Raw genomic sequence first — 16999 nt, forward strand, 5'->3', positions numbered from 1 at the left:
CAAGATATCCAACCCCCATACGGCAAAGGGCCAAGAGTGAGGAATCATCTGCAGTGCCTGAGCTTGAGTGTGTATCTGCTTTGCATGGAACTGGCACGCTTTGCAGGACCTTACCAACTCAGCTGCATCCTGGAGCGCTGTCGGCCAGTAAAAGCCATGCCGGAAGGCTTTACCAACCAGCGTGCGGGATGAAGAATGACTTCCGCACTCGCCTCCATGGATCTCCGCAAGCAAGTCGTGGCCCTCTTCCTGGGTGATGCACCGCATGAGGACGCTGTTGGCGCCACGGCGGTAGAGATCCCCTTCTACCACTGTGTACCGCTTAGCCATCCGGACAATGCGCTCGGCAGAAGCTTGGTCTTCAGGAAGGTAATTATCTTTCAGGTAGTCTCGAACCTTAGAGATCCATGCATCGGGACCTTCCTGAGAAATTGGGCGTGGCTCCCTGAGGTCTTCGGGACCCTCAAGGGAGCACACGACCCTTGGAGGGCTCCATGGATGGAGCGCCACCGGGACCGTTAGCTTCGAGGTGCTAGTCCGACCCCCTTCGCCCAGGTCGGCAGGCTGAGCGGAAGGCTTCAGCAAACGTCTCTGGAAGACGCCCTCAGGCACGGGTGCCTGAGACGATGCGCTCGCGGAGAGGGCATCAGCTGCTGAATTGCCTTCGCGTGGAACATGTTGCAGTTCCAGCACATCGAAGTCCTTTTCCAGCCTCTTCACATGAATGAGGTAGGCTGCGAGCTAGGGGTTGTTGCAGCAACACTCCCCCCGGACTTGCCTGATGACGAGTTGGGAGTCCCCTTTGACCAGGAGCTCCCGGACCCCCAGGGACAGAGCCGCTGTGAGCCCAAAGATTAAGGCCTCATACTCCGCCATGTTGTTGGTGGCCTCAAAATCGAGGTGCACCATGTACTTCAATTGCTCGCCATGTGGGTCGATGAGGACCACGCCAGCCCCTGCCCTCTTGCTGCGGGCGGACCTGTCAAAGAAGAGGGTCCAATGGGGTCCGGTGAATGCCGGAGCCCTGACTTCCAGTCGTGGGGGGTTCGACCCATGGTCCGGACCCCCTGGGACGCTTGCTGCTGGTGTCCACTCCGCCACGAAGTCAGCAAGGACCTGACTCTTGACGGCGTGGTGCGACTGGAAGTTGAGTTGGAATCCAGCGAGCTCAGCTGCCCACTTGGCGATATTGCCTGTGGTGTTGCAGTTGTGAAGGATGGCCCTCAAAGGATAGGAGGTCACCACCACAATCTTGTGGGCCTGGAAATAATGATGGAGTTTCCTGGACGCAACGAGTATAGCATAAAGGAGCTTATGCGTTTCAGGATACCTGGCCTTTGCTTCGTGAAGGACCTCACTGATATAGTAGACCGGCTTCTGGACGGCCCTGACTCTGCCAGGTGGACTGGATCCTTCAACTTGAGTTGGGGTCTCGTTGGACCCTAGGTCGCTTGGTGTCTCCCCGGGTCGGGACCCGGCCAGACCCTCCGAAGTAGGGTCGGTTGTTGGAGTGGTGGAGGCCGGATCTCCCCCTCCTGCAGGAGGGTCCGCGGGGGCCCCCTGCGAGAGATACTCGGACCTCTCGGTGACCAGCACCATGCTGATCACTTCGGCCGTCGCTGCAAGATAAAGAAACAGTGTCTCACCTGGGTCCGGTGCAACCAAGACCGGCAAGGAGGTGAGGTTCTGCTTCATCTCCTGGAAGGCACGTTCTGCCTCTTCAGTCCATGCGAATGGACCGGACCCCCTCATCAACTTGAAAAAGGGGAGTGCTCTCTCCGCCAGCCTTGAAATGAAACGGCTGAGGGCTGCGAGGGACCCCGTTAACCTCTGTACATCCTTGATGCGCGCAGGGGGTCTCATCGCCTCGATGGCCCGGACCTTATCCGGGTTGGCCTCAATCCCCCGGTGGGTGACTAGGAAACCAAGGAGCTTCCCCGCCGATACGCCGAAGATGCATTTCTCGGGGTTAAGCTTGGTGGAGGTCGCTCGTAACTTGTCGAAGACTTGAGCTAAATTTTCTAAGAGGGAATGTGACTCTCTGGTCTTGACAACGATGTCATCAACATACACCTCAACTATATCTCTAACCAAATCACCTAAAGTGATGTTCATTGCATGAGCAAAGGTGGGTAGAGCATTAAGCAATCCATAAGGCATCACTATATAACAATAAAGACCATCTACTGTTACAAAAGCTGTGTGCTTCCTATCATCACTAGCCATTTTGATTTGGTGAAAACCAGAATAGGTATCTATGAAGGATAGCAAATCACACCCGGAGGTGGAGTCTACAATCTGATCTATACGCGGAAGTGGATAGGGGTCTTTTGGACATGCCTTATTAAGATTGGTGTAGTCGATGCACATCCGAAGCTTCCCGTTTGCCTTCGGGACCATGACAGAGTTGGCCAACCACACTAGGTGGTAAACCTCCTCGATGAAGCCAGCCTGTAGCAGTTTGCGGACCTCTTCACGGATGAAGTTTTGCCGCTCGATGGACTGCTTGCGTGGCTTCTGCCGGACCGGCCTGGCGTCGGGGTGGATCTTCAGATGGTGCTCAATCACCTCCCAAGGGATCCCGGGCATCTGTGACGGTTCCCAGGCGAACACGTCTACATTTGCCCAGAGGAAGGCGACGAGCGCGCTTTCCTATTTCTCTCCCAGATTACCACCGATGCGGGTGGTCTGGGAGGTCTCCACTCCGACCTGGACGGTCTTCATGGGGACATCGTCCGTATCGAACGGGCAGACCTTGGGTGCCTTGACCAGAGCCTTGGCACGCGAGGAGGAGGGGTCGGACTCCTGGGCGCCAGCTGCAGGGGCAAGCCCTGTCGCCAGCGCATGGAGCTTTCCGACTGCCACGACGGCAGCGGCCCGATCACTCTGGACGGTGAGGACGCCTGCCGGTGAAGGCATTTTCAGGACCAGGTACCCGTAATGGGCAATGGCCATGAACCGGTACAGGGCCGGTCTGCCAATGATGGCATTGAAAGGGAGGTTAACTTCCGCTACCTCAAACTGCACATTCTCGGTACGGAAGTTGTCCTCCGTCCCAAATGTGACCGGTAGGGAAATGGTCCCCACCGGGTACACTGGGTCCGGGCCCACTCCAGAGAATGGGTGCGAAGGAGTCAGCTTGGACTCCGGGATCTGCAGGTGCTTGAACGCTGCATAGCTGATGACGCTGAGGCCTGCACCTCAGTCGATCAGCACATGGTGGAGGCGGACATTGGCGATGGTGGGTGCCGTGACGAGCGGCAGCACACCGGCGCCCGCCATGTTCTCCGGGCAGTCCGATGGCCCAAAGGAGATGGTGATGCTCTTCCACCGCTGGTGGGGCGCTGCCTTTGGCGTCGCCGGCTTCACCGAGAGGACCTCCCGGCGAAGGGTTTTTACATCCCGCCGGGAGACGAGGTCCGCGCTACCGCCGTACATGACGTACAGCTTCTTGCGGCGCTCGTCACCACCGGACTCGGAGTTGGACTGGTGGAAGAGACCCTTGAGGTCTTTGTTGGAGGGGAGGTGCCTTCCTTTGAGGCTTGGTCGCGCCTCTTGCTGAGGCGTTCCGCGAGCTTCTGGATCTCGCGGCACTCGGTGGCGCTGTGGCGGGCCCCAGGGTGAACAGGGCACGACCCGGGGTTGGTGCGCTGTTGCCGTGGGCGCTTGCCGCGGGGTTCTGGCCCCCGGTCGTTGCTGCAGCAACCGCCGGGCCCCCGATCCGTGACGTGTCAAAGCCACATCTCTTCTTGTTCTTTTTCTTGCCGCTGCCAGGGGCAGCGACACTAGGCCCACTCGTCTGAGCGGGACCTGCCTAAGTCGCGGAGTGCCAAGCACGGCCCTCCGCTGCCCTGGCGCACTTGTCCGCCAAAGCGAATAAGGTGGTGACGGTTTCCACTTGGTGGGTCGCCAGCTTCTCCAGCATCTTCTCATCACGGACCCCCTGTCGGAAAGCCGTGATAATAGACGCGTTGGAGATACGCGGAATCGTTCCACGTACCTTGGTGAAGCGGGAGATGAAGGCCCGGAGGGTTTCTCCGGGTTGCTGCCTCACAGCATGGAGGTGGGCCTCCACACCGTGCTGCTGATACGCACTGGCAAAGTTTGCCGTGAACTGTGCGCACAACTCACCCCAGGATCGGATAGATCCCGGGGTAAGGTTCATGAGCCAGGTCCGGGCTGGCCCGGTCAAGGCTACATGGAAGTAACTTGCCATGACGGCGTCGTTACCTCCGGCCGCCGTGATGGCGGTGATGTAGACCTGCAGGAATTCTGACAGGTTGGAGGACCCGTCGTACTTCTCCGGCAGGTGTGGCCGAAACTTGGATGGCCAGGCAACCGCGCGAAGGTGGTCTGCGAGCACGGCGCAGCCTACCTCGGACACCGGTGCCAGGGCAGGTCCCTGCGGGGCTGGAACCACCGCAGCGAATTCGGCATCGAGGTCGCGACCCTCGATACTGAGCCGGTGACCACGCGCCTGCTCGATAGAGACACGGGCGTCCTCTCCCGCACGTCTGCGGTTGAGCTCCGCCCGGAGTTCTTCGGTTCGTGCACTCCTTAGTGACGGCGAGTGCACAGATCCGGATGCGCCGCCCTAACGTCGGCGTTGCCTGGAGGCAGACCCCCCCACTGAACATGGGGAAGCCTGTGCCAGGTTGAGGAGGCGGTCGACGTCGTCACGCCATTGCCTCTGGGCGTCGGGCGAGGCCGCCTCACCAGGGGGATTGCGGAGCAACTCCCTGGCTGCCATGAGCGGCCCAGTCGGTGCAGGCACCGATTGGGCCACTGAGGCCCGCGCCGCAGCGCGTTGCGGAGATGCTTGCGCCGCCCTGGATGTTGGACGACGGGAAACATGTGGCGTCGTGGACGCCACCTCCTCGCCCAACAGGAGGTCTTTGTGACCATCTTCCTGCGCCATTGAGGTCGTGAAGGTCGTCCGAGCGCAAACCAAACCTAAAGGCCCCTACCTGGCGCGCCAAATGTCGGAGGAATTCTCCAGCCGGGTGGCGGAAAGCACCCGCCTAATCCTAGCTAAGGATGGGTTTGGAGGAGACTTAGGAGCGCTCGATCGGTGGACAGATGAACGCAGGAAGGACACGAAGATTTAGAGTGGTTCGGGCCGCCGGAGCGTAATACCCTACGTCCACTTTGGTGTTGTATTGGCTGCGTGAGTCTGAATGGAAAGCAGCATAAGCTTGTGTGTGTGCAACCTGGAACTTCTAACGAGTGCACTCTCCCTTTTATAGCCCAAGGGGAGTGCTTACATTGAGCCGGACCCCGACAGGTGGGCCTGGCCAACAGGAGCCTGTTCTACGAGAGATACGGAGGTCATCTCCTCGAGCTCCTCTCCGTAGTCCTCTTCGACCGAGAAGTTGATGTGCGTATCCACAGCCAGGATATGGCCGTGTACAGCCTTGTCTTGCACAGTGTCCGGTGTCAGCGTTGCCCAACAGTGAAGCCGTGCTATCACTGTTGGGATGGAACCTCCAGTCAGGCGGTGAAACAGCGCTGACCTGTTGCGTGCGCACTGTTATAGCGCACGCCTTGGCTCGCCTATTACAGGCCATCATCACGTGCGCAACACCGTGACAGGACTGTACACAGTCCCGCACTGTGCACGGTGATATGACGCGCCGCCTTCAGGTCAAGCAGGCTACCGTAGTGTCAGCATACCTGCCCCGTGTGTCAGTGGCAGGCCGTTCTTTTTGACTTGGGCACGCACGGCTCAGCTACCGCTTTAAATGTTGGTAGGTGGGCTGGAGACCCGCGAAGGGCCTCCAGCCGTAGGCACGTGGCAGGGCCAGCCCCGTTCCCACCACAGGACGGCGCGTGGCGGCGCCGAACCCCTTCCCGGGGGGAGGGGGTCCGGGCCCCCGAGGCCGGTCGGAGCGGTCTGGCCTGCGATGGTCTGGCCATCACATGTGGCGGCCCCGGACCTCCCTGGGGAGGCCGGGGCCGCGGGGGCTACCCGAGAGCTCTCCAGCTTTCCTGGGGACGTGGGGGCCCCGGTCCCGGAACAGCACAGGGAGGGTCCGGAGACCACGGTCCCCAGCTGTCAGGCCCGGGCCGTACGCCACGTCCCCCAGAAGGCAAGGGGGAGATTACGGATAGCGAGACGCTAAGGTCCTGGTCAACCTAGCAGGAGGTACCCCTGTCTGTATGTACCGACACAACTCGAGTAGCTTCCTTCTGTATTGACTAGTTCTACTTCACATGCGAGTAGAATACAACATAGATAAGATATAGGACATGTCTTATCCCCTATTCCTATATGAACTACGTTATGTACACAGTCCCGTAGTCCCGGATCTGACACCATCCTCTCCAGGAAAAGAAAACATCCCACTACCCTCTCTAGAAAAAGAAAAGTTACCACCAAATATTTCAATAGATGATTCAAACACATTCAACCCTTCAGACTCCTCTCCTCAAGAGCAAGGAGACACAAGCAATCGATCCACCTAAGGATACCGGCCATCATAATTTGTAATTTTTTCTCCTCCATTCAATCAGCAATTTCAATCTCAGTTTCCTCGAAACTGTAGCCCACATGACGTGCCACCAAACTACCATATATATGGCTTTCATCTTGGTATTCCATAGGAAGCAAACTTTAGCTTCCCCTCCAATGGAGTGTTTGGAAGAGGAGCTGCAATTGAAGATGCTCAGTCTTCATTACCAGTTGAGTCCATAGGTTATAGCCAAGGTGTTGTCGGGTCAGGTCCAGTTTCACCTATATCTTCTACACCACAAACCAATGGAGATATGAGCAATCAAGAGTGTAGTGATGCCAGCGATGGTGAAGAAAAAAGGTAGGTCGTACAAATTGGAGTGAGGAAGAGGATCTAGAAACTAGTTAGTGCATGGTTGCACCATTCTGTTGATTCAGTTAAGGGAAATTCCCAAAAGGGTGAAAACTTTTGGAAGAATCTCATGGCGGAATTCAATAGCAATATCAGACTAGAAAGATGAAGAACAACTGCACAATGCAAGACACACTGCACCAAGATAAATAGGCTAGTAGTCCATTTCAATGGTGTTGGTGGAGGGTACCATTCGGAGTGAAGAAGCATCACAATAGCTCGTGGATCAAACTCAAACGGCGCAAATGAAGAAAGAGACACCTTCAGAGTAGAAAATGATTCTCTATTCAATAGGGATCTATCCCATCAGTTACAGTTACACGAGTATTTATAAGGGATGTTACACCAACCCTCCTCCGTTTTGACACCTTTTTACCCCTCAACCACTGTATTCCTCGAATATTCTAGGGACATACAATAATTTTCTATCTAACCCCCCTTTACAGCTCATCACGCCCTTCGGGTCCGCCTTGACTCGATGGTCCTCGTCGTAGATCTTCGGTACTCAGGCTTCGACTCGCGATCAGCGGCTAGGTCAAATGACAACTTGGAGTCAGCTTCATCTCATCTGGCCTTCGGGAAGACTTCATCCTCGCGACCCTTCGGTGCAGGTCGAAGATCTGGACCCGTTCGGGGAGCCACCCGGAAAAGCGGTCCACCCCTTCGGTCTTCAGGCCATCGGTGCGATCCGAAGGTGGCGCCCCCAACATTAGCCCCTCGAGGGTGAGGGCCTTCTGCGGAAGTCCTGAGGCCTCGATCATTCTATCGCATGCAACGCGGCTTGAAGCGCCACCCCTCGGATCGTCGACGCCATGTGTTACTGCAAAAAATGACGGAGACCTAGAAAAAATAGAAAAAAATAGGGGTTGGATAAGAAAACTTTGATAATAATGCTGGAAATTATGGTGAAGGGGCCGTGTGGAAAAAGACCTCTAAGCCCCTCAGCTATTTGCGAGAGTCTGCTGGCAACAGTAGGATATGTAGGGGCGGAATTGTCTTTTTGCTGCGATGTTGCCCCGGCGCGCCATATATAAGCAGTGCCTCCCATTGCTTTGTCCACACTTTCCTTGCGCCCTGCTTCCTCTGAGTCTTGACTCAAATTTTGCATTCGAGCCTTCTTCCACCGTTTCCAGTCCAAACTCTCGCTTGGTTTGCCTCTTTTAGCCTTCGCTTTCTTACGCATCGCTTTTGAGTGTCATGGCGCCGAAGACTGATCACGCGAGGCCCCTGACCCGGTCCTTTGGGGTGAGCGACGTCACTGAAGCCATGCTTACCGACATGGTCCGCTGAGGGCAGGTTGTTGCTGGAAAACCTCACCCCCCAAAGTCCGGGGAGACCTTGGCCCATCCGGAGGCGGATGAAGTCGTTGTCTTTTGCAATTTATTCACCGCGGAGCTTCGTTTCCCACTAGATGCTTTCTTTTGTGGAGACTCTTCGGCTTCACAACATGTTCCTTCACCAACTGACGCCCAACTATATCGCGCGTCTCAACTTATATTTCTGGCTGGTGAAGACCTGCCGCTTCCAATCTTCAGATGAAGACTTTTCCTTCGTTCACCGTGTGCACCGTGTGAAGACCTGCTGTTTCCAACCTTCAGCTGAAGACTTTTCCTTCGTTCACCGTGTGCACCATCAGCCGGAGGTAATCTCCATGACGACTGCTGATGGCAACGAGGGTGAAGCCGAAACCCAATACGGCTGCTACAACTTTACGTTCCGGGAGATGGTTTCGAGCCCCGTGACTGCTTACATGAACAAGGTAGCCTTTGGATTGGACTTTATTTTGGTTTTAACATAAGGTTACGCTACATGAAGCCAACCAGAGCCACCCCTTCATCACCAACAATTTTTGGAATTTGAGCGACACCCCGCGGGTGGATGTCGAGGAAAAGGAGGATCGCTTGGCTTTTGTAGTGATGCTTCGGGAAGTGTCGAAGGTGTACGGCACACATGACATTACTGAGGAGTATGTCGTGTGTCGCTGCTGGCAGCTGAAAGCTGGCTGGTCCGATAAGGCCTGGTTGCCGGAGGCACGATGGGCCGGAGGGATTCCCATGCCAGACTTCGCCGCCTCCTTCAATATTAAAAAAACATCATGAGTTTTTTTTGTAATGTTACCCTTTGGCTTCTCTATTTTGTTTGGTATTTTGACACTAGCTCTTTTGCACAGATATCAATGCGAACTATGTGGAGAGTTGGGCGAACGACATCCTAGGGCTTGAGTCCATCGACGAATACAAGGCCATCTTTTAGAAGTTGGGTGGAACTCGCACCAACCGAGTGTTCCAGGCCTTCAGTATCGAGGCCCCACAGCGCATTGCTGCCATCAGGCACCAGGCCACCGAGGAGAAGAGGAAGAAGAAAAAGGAGAAGACTCAAGGGACAACAGCTGCCGGCGGTGTCTCGGCCACTGCACACCTTGAAAAAAAGAAGAGGAAGCTTGGCGCGAAGGGTAGCGCCTCATCGAAGCGGTCCTGCATTGCGAATATTCTCTTTGGGCCCTCTTCGCCTCTGAAGGCTAAAGGGGACTCCAAGGATGCCGCTGACATGGAGGCGAGCCCCCTTGCCGCTTCGTCGGTGACATCCACGCCGCCTGCTTCGGTCGAGCCGAAAGAATCTGCTGGCGGCTCCGGCGGGCTCCCTGGCCTGGATGTTAGCGACCAAGAGACTGAGAGCGACGAAGATGGTGGCAGACATGTTGACATTGTGGGTTCGCCGGTCGGTGGTGCAAAGTCTTGTGACCTCGTCATCTCCAAAACAGTTCTGTGCCCCCGCAAGGCGCCCAGCAGCTCGCACAGCACCTCTAGCTCGTCATCTTCATCGTGCGAAAGTGAGAAGAAGACATCCTCTGCGGAGGATGATGACCAGAAGAAAACTCGTCCTCCCAGCTGCACACGCCCCATCGAAGGCTTGCCTCGGCCCCTTCTTCTCTAGCTCTTACAAAAGCAACAGTTACTTTGTCAGCCAGGAGGATCCTGTTGTTGTTGCTGTCGAGCTTGGGGCTTCAGAAGCCAAACTGATCAGTTGCAATATCATCGGCAGCCTTCATTTTGAGAGCCTTGACCAGGAGCACAACTTCTTATCTGAAGTTGGGGCCTCATTTTGTTTTCCATTGATGGAAAAAGAATTGATTAAGACTGGCGTGCCCAACATGCTTCGATACGCTCAAGATCTGGCGATGAAGTCTTTTGTTGCTACTCGGTGCGCTGCCCGCCAGCTTCAGACCAAAGCCTCTTCTAGCTCCTGCCTTTCAGAACTAGAGGAGAGAATTGCTGCCCTGGAACGAGAGATGCTAGAGCTCCAAAAAACTTGTGATGCTAAAGATACTCTGCTTGTCACTGCCCGTGCCGAACCCAATATCGCCCTTGAGCTTAAGAGCAAATACTCTGATGAACTGGCTGCAACATAGGTCCACCTTGAGCTGACCGAAGCCCATGCCGTAGAAGTTGAGAAGAAGTACAAAAATTCTCAAGAATTTTCTGCCACTACCGGAGGGCCTTGACGACCGGCATTGACCATCTTCGGGTAGAAGTGCCTCACCTTCTGTCCGCTTACGGCCTGACCGCGTCGGAGCTACCGGGTCCTATTGAAGTGGAAATCATGTAGTTCTTTCGGTGGCTTCGATAGGAACTTCCCAAATTCATACATCATGCTAGCAATTCCACATCATCAAAATAACATCAACAGTTACTGTTACTGATTAGATATCCACTTCCCTCATTTGCATTTTCACAAGTGCCCTCTGCCTTTTTTGGCTTTTGACTTCCAAATCCCAAGTTCATCTTCAAGTGCAGCAATCTTGGCTTGCGCTTTTGCAAGCATCTTGCTCTTCTCGTACTCGTATAGTTCATCACCCATCTCATGCATGCGCTTCCTCATGAACTCCAATTCGTCGAAGGAGGCAGACATCTTGGCCTCGGACGGCGCCTTCTTCGGTGGCCGGCCATGGGCCCGCTTAGGCAATGTCGAGGCCGTGCAGGCCACATTTGTCATCGGCAAGCATCCGTGTTGATGCTTGGCCGGCGGCGCGTCCGAGTAGGGCGACTTTGCCGTCGGTGGCTGACCACGGGAGCGCTTGGCCGGTGGGGAGGCTGAGGAGGGTGAGTCTGCCTTCGGCAGCTAACCACGGGGATGCTTGGCCGGTGGCGAGGCCAAGGAGGGCGAGTCTGCCTTCAGAGGGCGACCACGGGGACACTTGGCCATCGGTGAGGCTGGGGAGGGTGAGTCTGCCTTCGGCAGGCGACCACGGGGTCGCTTGGCTGGCGGCGAGGTCGAGGAGGGCGACCACGGGGGTGCCTTGCCGGCACTGGCAGATGTGCCGCCTTGGGGAAAACTATGGCAGAGTCGGAGTCGTTGTCGGTAATTAGCTCGATGGGGATCATTCCGCTCACCTTGTTTGGCCTAGTCGAAAGAGGTAGAGGAAGGGGAGGAGGAGTAGGCAGGGGAGGGTGGGGATGCTCAGGGATATTTAAGTAATATCCATCCATTCCGGATTTCACTCACAATGCCTTTAAGCATAGGTTGTTGACGTGTCTCGGCACATCCCACGCCAAAGGACCCTTCTATCCTTGCCTTATCCTTTAGGCCTACTTGAGCCAGACGCGCCTCACTGCTGCTTCTCTGATCGCCGCCCGCCATTGCAGCCGGAATCTGCCCCTTCTGACCGCCCGCCATTGCCACCGGTGCGGATACCACATCTTTAGCGGTTGAGAGTTAGAATGGTCCTGTAGAGTGCCTATTACTCACCCCTTTGTTCAACTATCAATCCGGAGGTTTTTATAAAGTTTTTCAAAAGCAAAGTTCCTCGAATGATCTCTCGGATCGCTCAAAGTGTTTGATTCCTCACCAAGGCCTTTTATCCTGCCTTTCTTTCTCATCGTACTTCTAATGGCTTTTTTTTTGTGGAGCTGTAGGATGGAGCAAATGAAGGCATACTTGTTCCTCATATTTTGCTAAGTCAAAGACCGGATCCGAAGGACAAACAAGTCATAAACCTTGATCAAGATGTGCATGTGTGTGGATATTTTTGGTGGATGGTGTATGAACTCCTTTTCATGGACCATTTCTCTCCCTTTCTTTTTCTTTGGACATGGGCTACTTATCTCTCTTTTTCTTTTTTCTTCTCTTTTTTTTCTTTGATCTTCATGTGTCCAACTCTTTTTTTTTCATGGTGCTTTTCTTGAGCATGTGTCTTTATTTCTTTTTGCATAGCCCCATGTCCTTTTTCTTATGATGATAACTTTGGAGAGAGTGGCCATGAAACAACGTGGAGTTTTATTTTGTGGGTGGATGGATGGAATGCTTTCTATCTTCCAGTGTAGAAGCTTAGCATGTGGTGGAGATGTGTATGCGATCTTGATCATGGGAGTATGAAATGCATCTCACAAAGGGTCACAACAATTTGACAAAGCTCAATGAGATAACAAGTTACATATGTGGAAGGTTTTCACATGATCATCTTATGGCTTCGGATAAAAATTTAAATCATTGAGGAACTTTATTTTTTTATTTTCAAAAATTAAATACTCCAAAAATCAAGCATCATGTAGGAGAAGATCATAGCAACTCTATTTTAACCATATCATAGCTCACAACAACTTAGATTTGGATCATGCTTTTGCTACCCACGAGTTTCGAGCTTACGGTTTGATCGTTTAACCAACAAACTCAAAACTAAGTAGAGCACCAAGTTGTAACTAAGCATATGAAGGAAATTAACGGAGCAACTATTCATCAACAAGGAAAACTACACCATGCTTACTACACATAAGAAAGCAAGTATTTTTGGTCTTTTCTTAGTTTTGCAAATTTTTATTTTGTTTTTAGTTTTGCAGATTTTTGTTTTGTTTCATGCATATGGTTTTGAAAGTGGTAAAGATACAAGATACAAGGTATCTCTCGTGGGGGTCCTCCCCCAATCTTGCTTCAGGCTCACTGCTGTTGTTCGGGGTTATACCCTCTCCAACGGAAGTAAACCCTCCACTCCTCCTGCTGCTGTAGCTGCCTCTGCTCCATGGCGTGGATCCTCTCACCGGTGTGTCACTGCCATGCTTGGTTGGTCTGGATGTGCTGGTTCAATGACTCCTCGATGTCATTGGCCTAGACCCTAAGCTCGCCTAGCCGTTGGGTGATGGAGCTGAAGTCTCGGGTCGAGGCCGTACGTCGTGCGAGGTGTGAGGCCCCGCTGGAGCTGGAGCTGGTGGATCGGCGCCCTGGGGCTTGCCATGCCCACTCGTTACTTACGCTGTGCCATGACGATCCACCCGCCTCCTATGGATATGATGGCTGAGGCTGTGGTGGCGTCGGTGCGGCGTCCCTTCTGGCCCTGCTTCTTGTCATCCTGCCAAGTAAACCGGAAACACTATGCCTGTGGGCCACCTCTTGTGGGACAAGAGGGATGGTTAGCGAATAGCAATTATACAAATGATATCCCACGTTTGGCAACGAAATCTCATTTGCATAGCCAAGAGAGAAGAAGATCAAAGAGTCATTCGGGCCTTTCTTGAGTGTGTGACCATAAATCAAATACGCTTCATTGATAAGAACACGAGGATCCTCAATGAATGGAACAGAATTCCTACCTAAGACCCCGACGCTCGAAGCGATGCGCGTAACCAAAGAAGTGCATTGAATATGATCCGTCATCTTGAAATTTGTAAGCCATTGTTTAACCATAGCCTTCACGGGGTAGATTTTGATCTTGTTGACCATGGTGTATAAGATCATCAACTTATCGTTGCGCATGGGCCTAACATCATCCTTTGGGAACAGAGTGATGGCCAACCACTTGTGCATCAAACGAAGAGTTGGGTTTTGAATGTCGTTGCACCTAGGTGCGAACTTGCCATGGACAACTTGACCCGAAATGAAACCCCAAAACTCATGATGATTAAAACAGCGGCTAGCTTGTTTAAGGGAAACTGGCAAGTGCGTGCCAAAACCAACAAATTCTTCCAAGATAAAACTTGTTTCCAAAAAGTCAGAAAGAAACACCGTCATCCACCTCTTAGAGAGTGCAAAGAAACTGGATGATGAGGAGACGAGAACCATTCTCCTCAACGGGCACAAAATCACCCCACCAAACAGCATGCCAAACACGAGTGAAGTCTACGTCCATACCTGTTTTCTCGAGGAGGCCCAGATCCAAAGCTTTAGTATGACCAAAGTTTTGATGCTTGAGGATGGCGTTGGCTTGCCGCTCGCGTTTGTCTCGCAAGTCGAGGTAGGCTACATCATCGTCGTCCATCTTCATGTTTTGGGCTTGCAATTCGTCTTGCACTTCTTCTTGTCCTTCTTGTTCTTCTTCTTAGTCCATCATGCTCGGGCTTGGTGAAGGTTTGGGAGTGTGGCGAGAGCTTGAGCCACCCCTTGAATGGGACGAACTCATCCCCGTCATCTTCTTCAATGCACCGGAGAACCTTCGCCATATGCCTTTCATGCTTGAAGAACAAGAACGATCAAGAACAACTCAAATCAGGTTACGTTAACAAAACCAAAATGAAATTCTTACCTGAGAATTATTCCTCCAAGTGTGTGAACAATCTTGCAGCAAAGAAATGGGAGCGAGAGGTTTCTTGAATTCAAACTTGAGAAAAGATCCAATAAAATCCCGAGAGTAAAGTTTGAGAGAGTGAGGGAGTTAGTGAGAATGAGTGTGAGTGAAACACACCCCCTCTCGGGCTCTATTTAAAGAGCCACGAGCTCAAACAGCCGGGAACATGCAGGCAACAACGGCTAGTAGCTGTTGGAGATGGTGGGACCCAGGAGCCGTTGCTCCTGGTTTGGCCGACCCAAGGGTTCAGTCGACCCCTGGGTGGCCCCCTTGGCCGACAGCTGGAGCCCACTTGCTCCCCAACGGCTATAAGCTTTGATGCCTGGGTGCTTCAGCCAAACTTGCTCCGAAAATATTTTCAAAATGATTTTCCAAAGAAATTTATGCATAAATATTTTGTTTGGATTTTCTTCAAAAAGGGAAAAGTGGCTAGAAAATTCCAGCATGCAAGAGAGGTTTGGAAAATTCAAATATGCAATGGAAATGGCAAGGGCTCGTCATTTTAAGTCTGACGAGCAGGATTTTTCTCCAGTGTGCTTACCATTTGGCGTCCCATCTTGGAGAAGTAGAATGAAGACACACTTTCCACCTTCCGCCACACCTTCTTTGTTCTCTTCCTTCGTGTTGGTACGGTCGGTGGATTTTCAGGTTCGGGTAGTGGTTCTCCCCAGATCTCACTCCCGTCGTGGCTTTGATGAATTACAAAGCGCTGCTCTTTCCTGTTCTAAAATTTAAAGAATATATTATCGATCCCGATGTGGAAACAGATTTCTCCGGTCCTGAAATCTATCCTTGCGTTGGCGTCCCTCAGAAAGGGTCGTCCAAGGATAAGTTGTACTCCCAAATTGCCCTCCATGTCGAGTATCACAAAATTGGCGAGAACGAAGGACGCCACCAAAACCTATTAGCAGCGCAGATAGCAGCGGCGACAGAGTTTATTATATGGGCACATAATTTATTTAACTTGTAGATGCATTATTCCGGGACTACACCACAAATATATTTCCTAAAGGCCTATAACTCTCACATTTTTGTGGGCCCATCCCACTTCCTCTCCGCGGGTCTATAACCATACGTATACTGGAGGTCGCAGGAAAAAAAGAAAAAAATCAAGCAAAAATCCTTAGAGAATGGGAGTTGATCCCACAACCTCAGGCATCGACCACTGCGCTAGTACTAAACATGTGTAAAGTTCTGGCATCATTTTGTAGTATCACTGTAAGAAAACTATTTAATTTGTGACAGATTTTTCATGATATTTTTGGAGAACATCATGGATTCATAGGTACAGATACCAAGCCTAAAAACCGTGACATTTTATCAATTTCGTCATGATCCGGCCCAAAATACTGTGATATTTAAGCAAATTCATCACGAACAATAAACTAAAAACCGTCATGTCCCGTACCGAAAAAATACAACAATATGGAAAAAAAAGTTGTGGAGGCCAAGGTTCGACTTTGGAACAATATGGAAAAAAAGTTGAAGGAAAAAAAAAGTCTTAATGAGACTTGGTTTGTTCTTATTTTCCGTATTTAGTCTTTTTATATACATTCTCTTCCCTGTTCCAACGCCAAGTCACCAGCCACCGGCAAGGACGCCACGTCACAAAAATACAAAAGAGTGGGGTTTCAAACCCAGTAGGTGTGGCTTAGAGTTGACCACATATACCACCAGGCCACCTCGTCGTTTGTGGTAAGCATTGTTATGTAATTTTACTCAAACCACAAGCCCTTTGCTGCCTTCCTTTCTTCCTAAGGCTGTCGCAGCCCAGCTCAACTCGGCCCACACCAGCCCAGGTTGCCAACTAAAATTTACCCAAAAAACGAAAAAACGGCACATTAGAGGGGATCGAACCTGAGAACTTGGAGTGCACTCCAGTGCGCCTTGTGGGCTACGTTTGCGGTGGTGTTTAGTTTGGCATTTTAGATTTTTTTTTTTGTCTATTTTAAAGTAGACTGTTTTCCCTGGAACGATGCAGCCCAGCTTATCTCAATTCGGCCCATAGCACCACACCTGTCCTCTCCTCTCTCTCTCTCTCTCTCTCTCTCTCTCTCTCTCTCTCTCTCTCTCTCTCTCTCTCTCTCGTTGATGCACAAGAGATAAAATAGAAAAAAAATACACATCTGCTAAAGCGAGAGTCAAACCTGAGACCTTCCACACAACCAAGGTTGGCACTAACCACTGAGCTACAGCCGTATTTTCTATTTTTTTAGAAGCATTATATATATACAATTAAAGTTCGATTGGTTGATTACTATTATAAGAATTACATTAGGAGAATAGAGATTGTCATGTTGTTATTTGTGACTATATCATGTTTAATGAATTGACCTTGCTTCATGACTTGACGACAGTACTTTGATTATGCTACACTCTTTCCTGCATTAGTTCTGAAAAGCTCACATGGCTCGTAGAGATACACAATAATGCAAATGTGCCTCATTTTATTCAGGAAAGTCGTGCTAACCTTTAAATTGCTATAATTTGGTTGTTCTTCTGTTTCTATTTCAGTTGTGATACTAATTTCAGTTGGGCCTAAGACTGGCCTAGTTATAGTTGTGATACTAATTTGATTCTTGTT

The 16999-nt window shown here is 51.7% G+C and overlaps 1 protein-coding gene across 1 annotated transcript; it reads left to right on the forward strand.

Moving 5' to 3' along the window:
• The first annotated feature begins 8514 nt into the window (after positions 1-8514).
• Positions 8515-9797, forward strand: LOC112892544 (trinucleotide repeat-containing gene 18 protein-like). Its single transcript, XM_025959683.1, has 2 exons — positions 8515-8622; positions 9153-9797. Exons 1-2 carry the CDS (start codon positions 8515-8517, stop codon positions 9795-9797), a joined length of 753 nt encoding a protein of 250 aa, XP_025815468.1.
• The last annotated feature ends 7202 nt before the right edge of the window (positions 9798-16999 follow it).

The sequence above is a fragment of the Panicum hallii genome, chromosome 5 (genome assembly GCF_002211085.1).
Source record: "Panicum hallii strain FIL2 chromosome 5, PHallii_v3.1, whole genome shotgun sequence".
NCBI classification, from domain to species: Eukaryota; Viridiplantae; Streptophyta; class Magnoliopsida; order Poales; family Poaceae; genus Panicum; species Panicum hallii.

What these genes read in the sequence shown, in the direction of transcription:
- LOC112892544 (XM_025959683.1), top strand. Translation starts at nt 8,515, where the DNA reads ATGACGACTGCTGATGGCAACGAGGGTGAAGCCGAAACCCAATACGGC. An exon ending in TGACTGCTTACATGAACAAG is followed by an intron (nt 8,623 to 9,152) that starts GTAGCCTTTGGA and finishes CGAGTGTTCCAG; the next exon opens with GCCTTCAGTATCGAGGCCCC.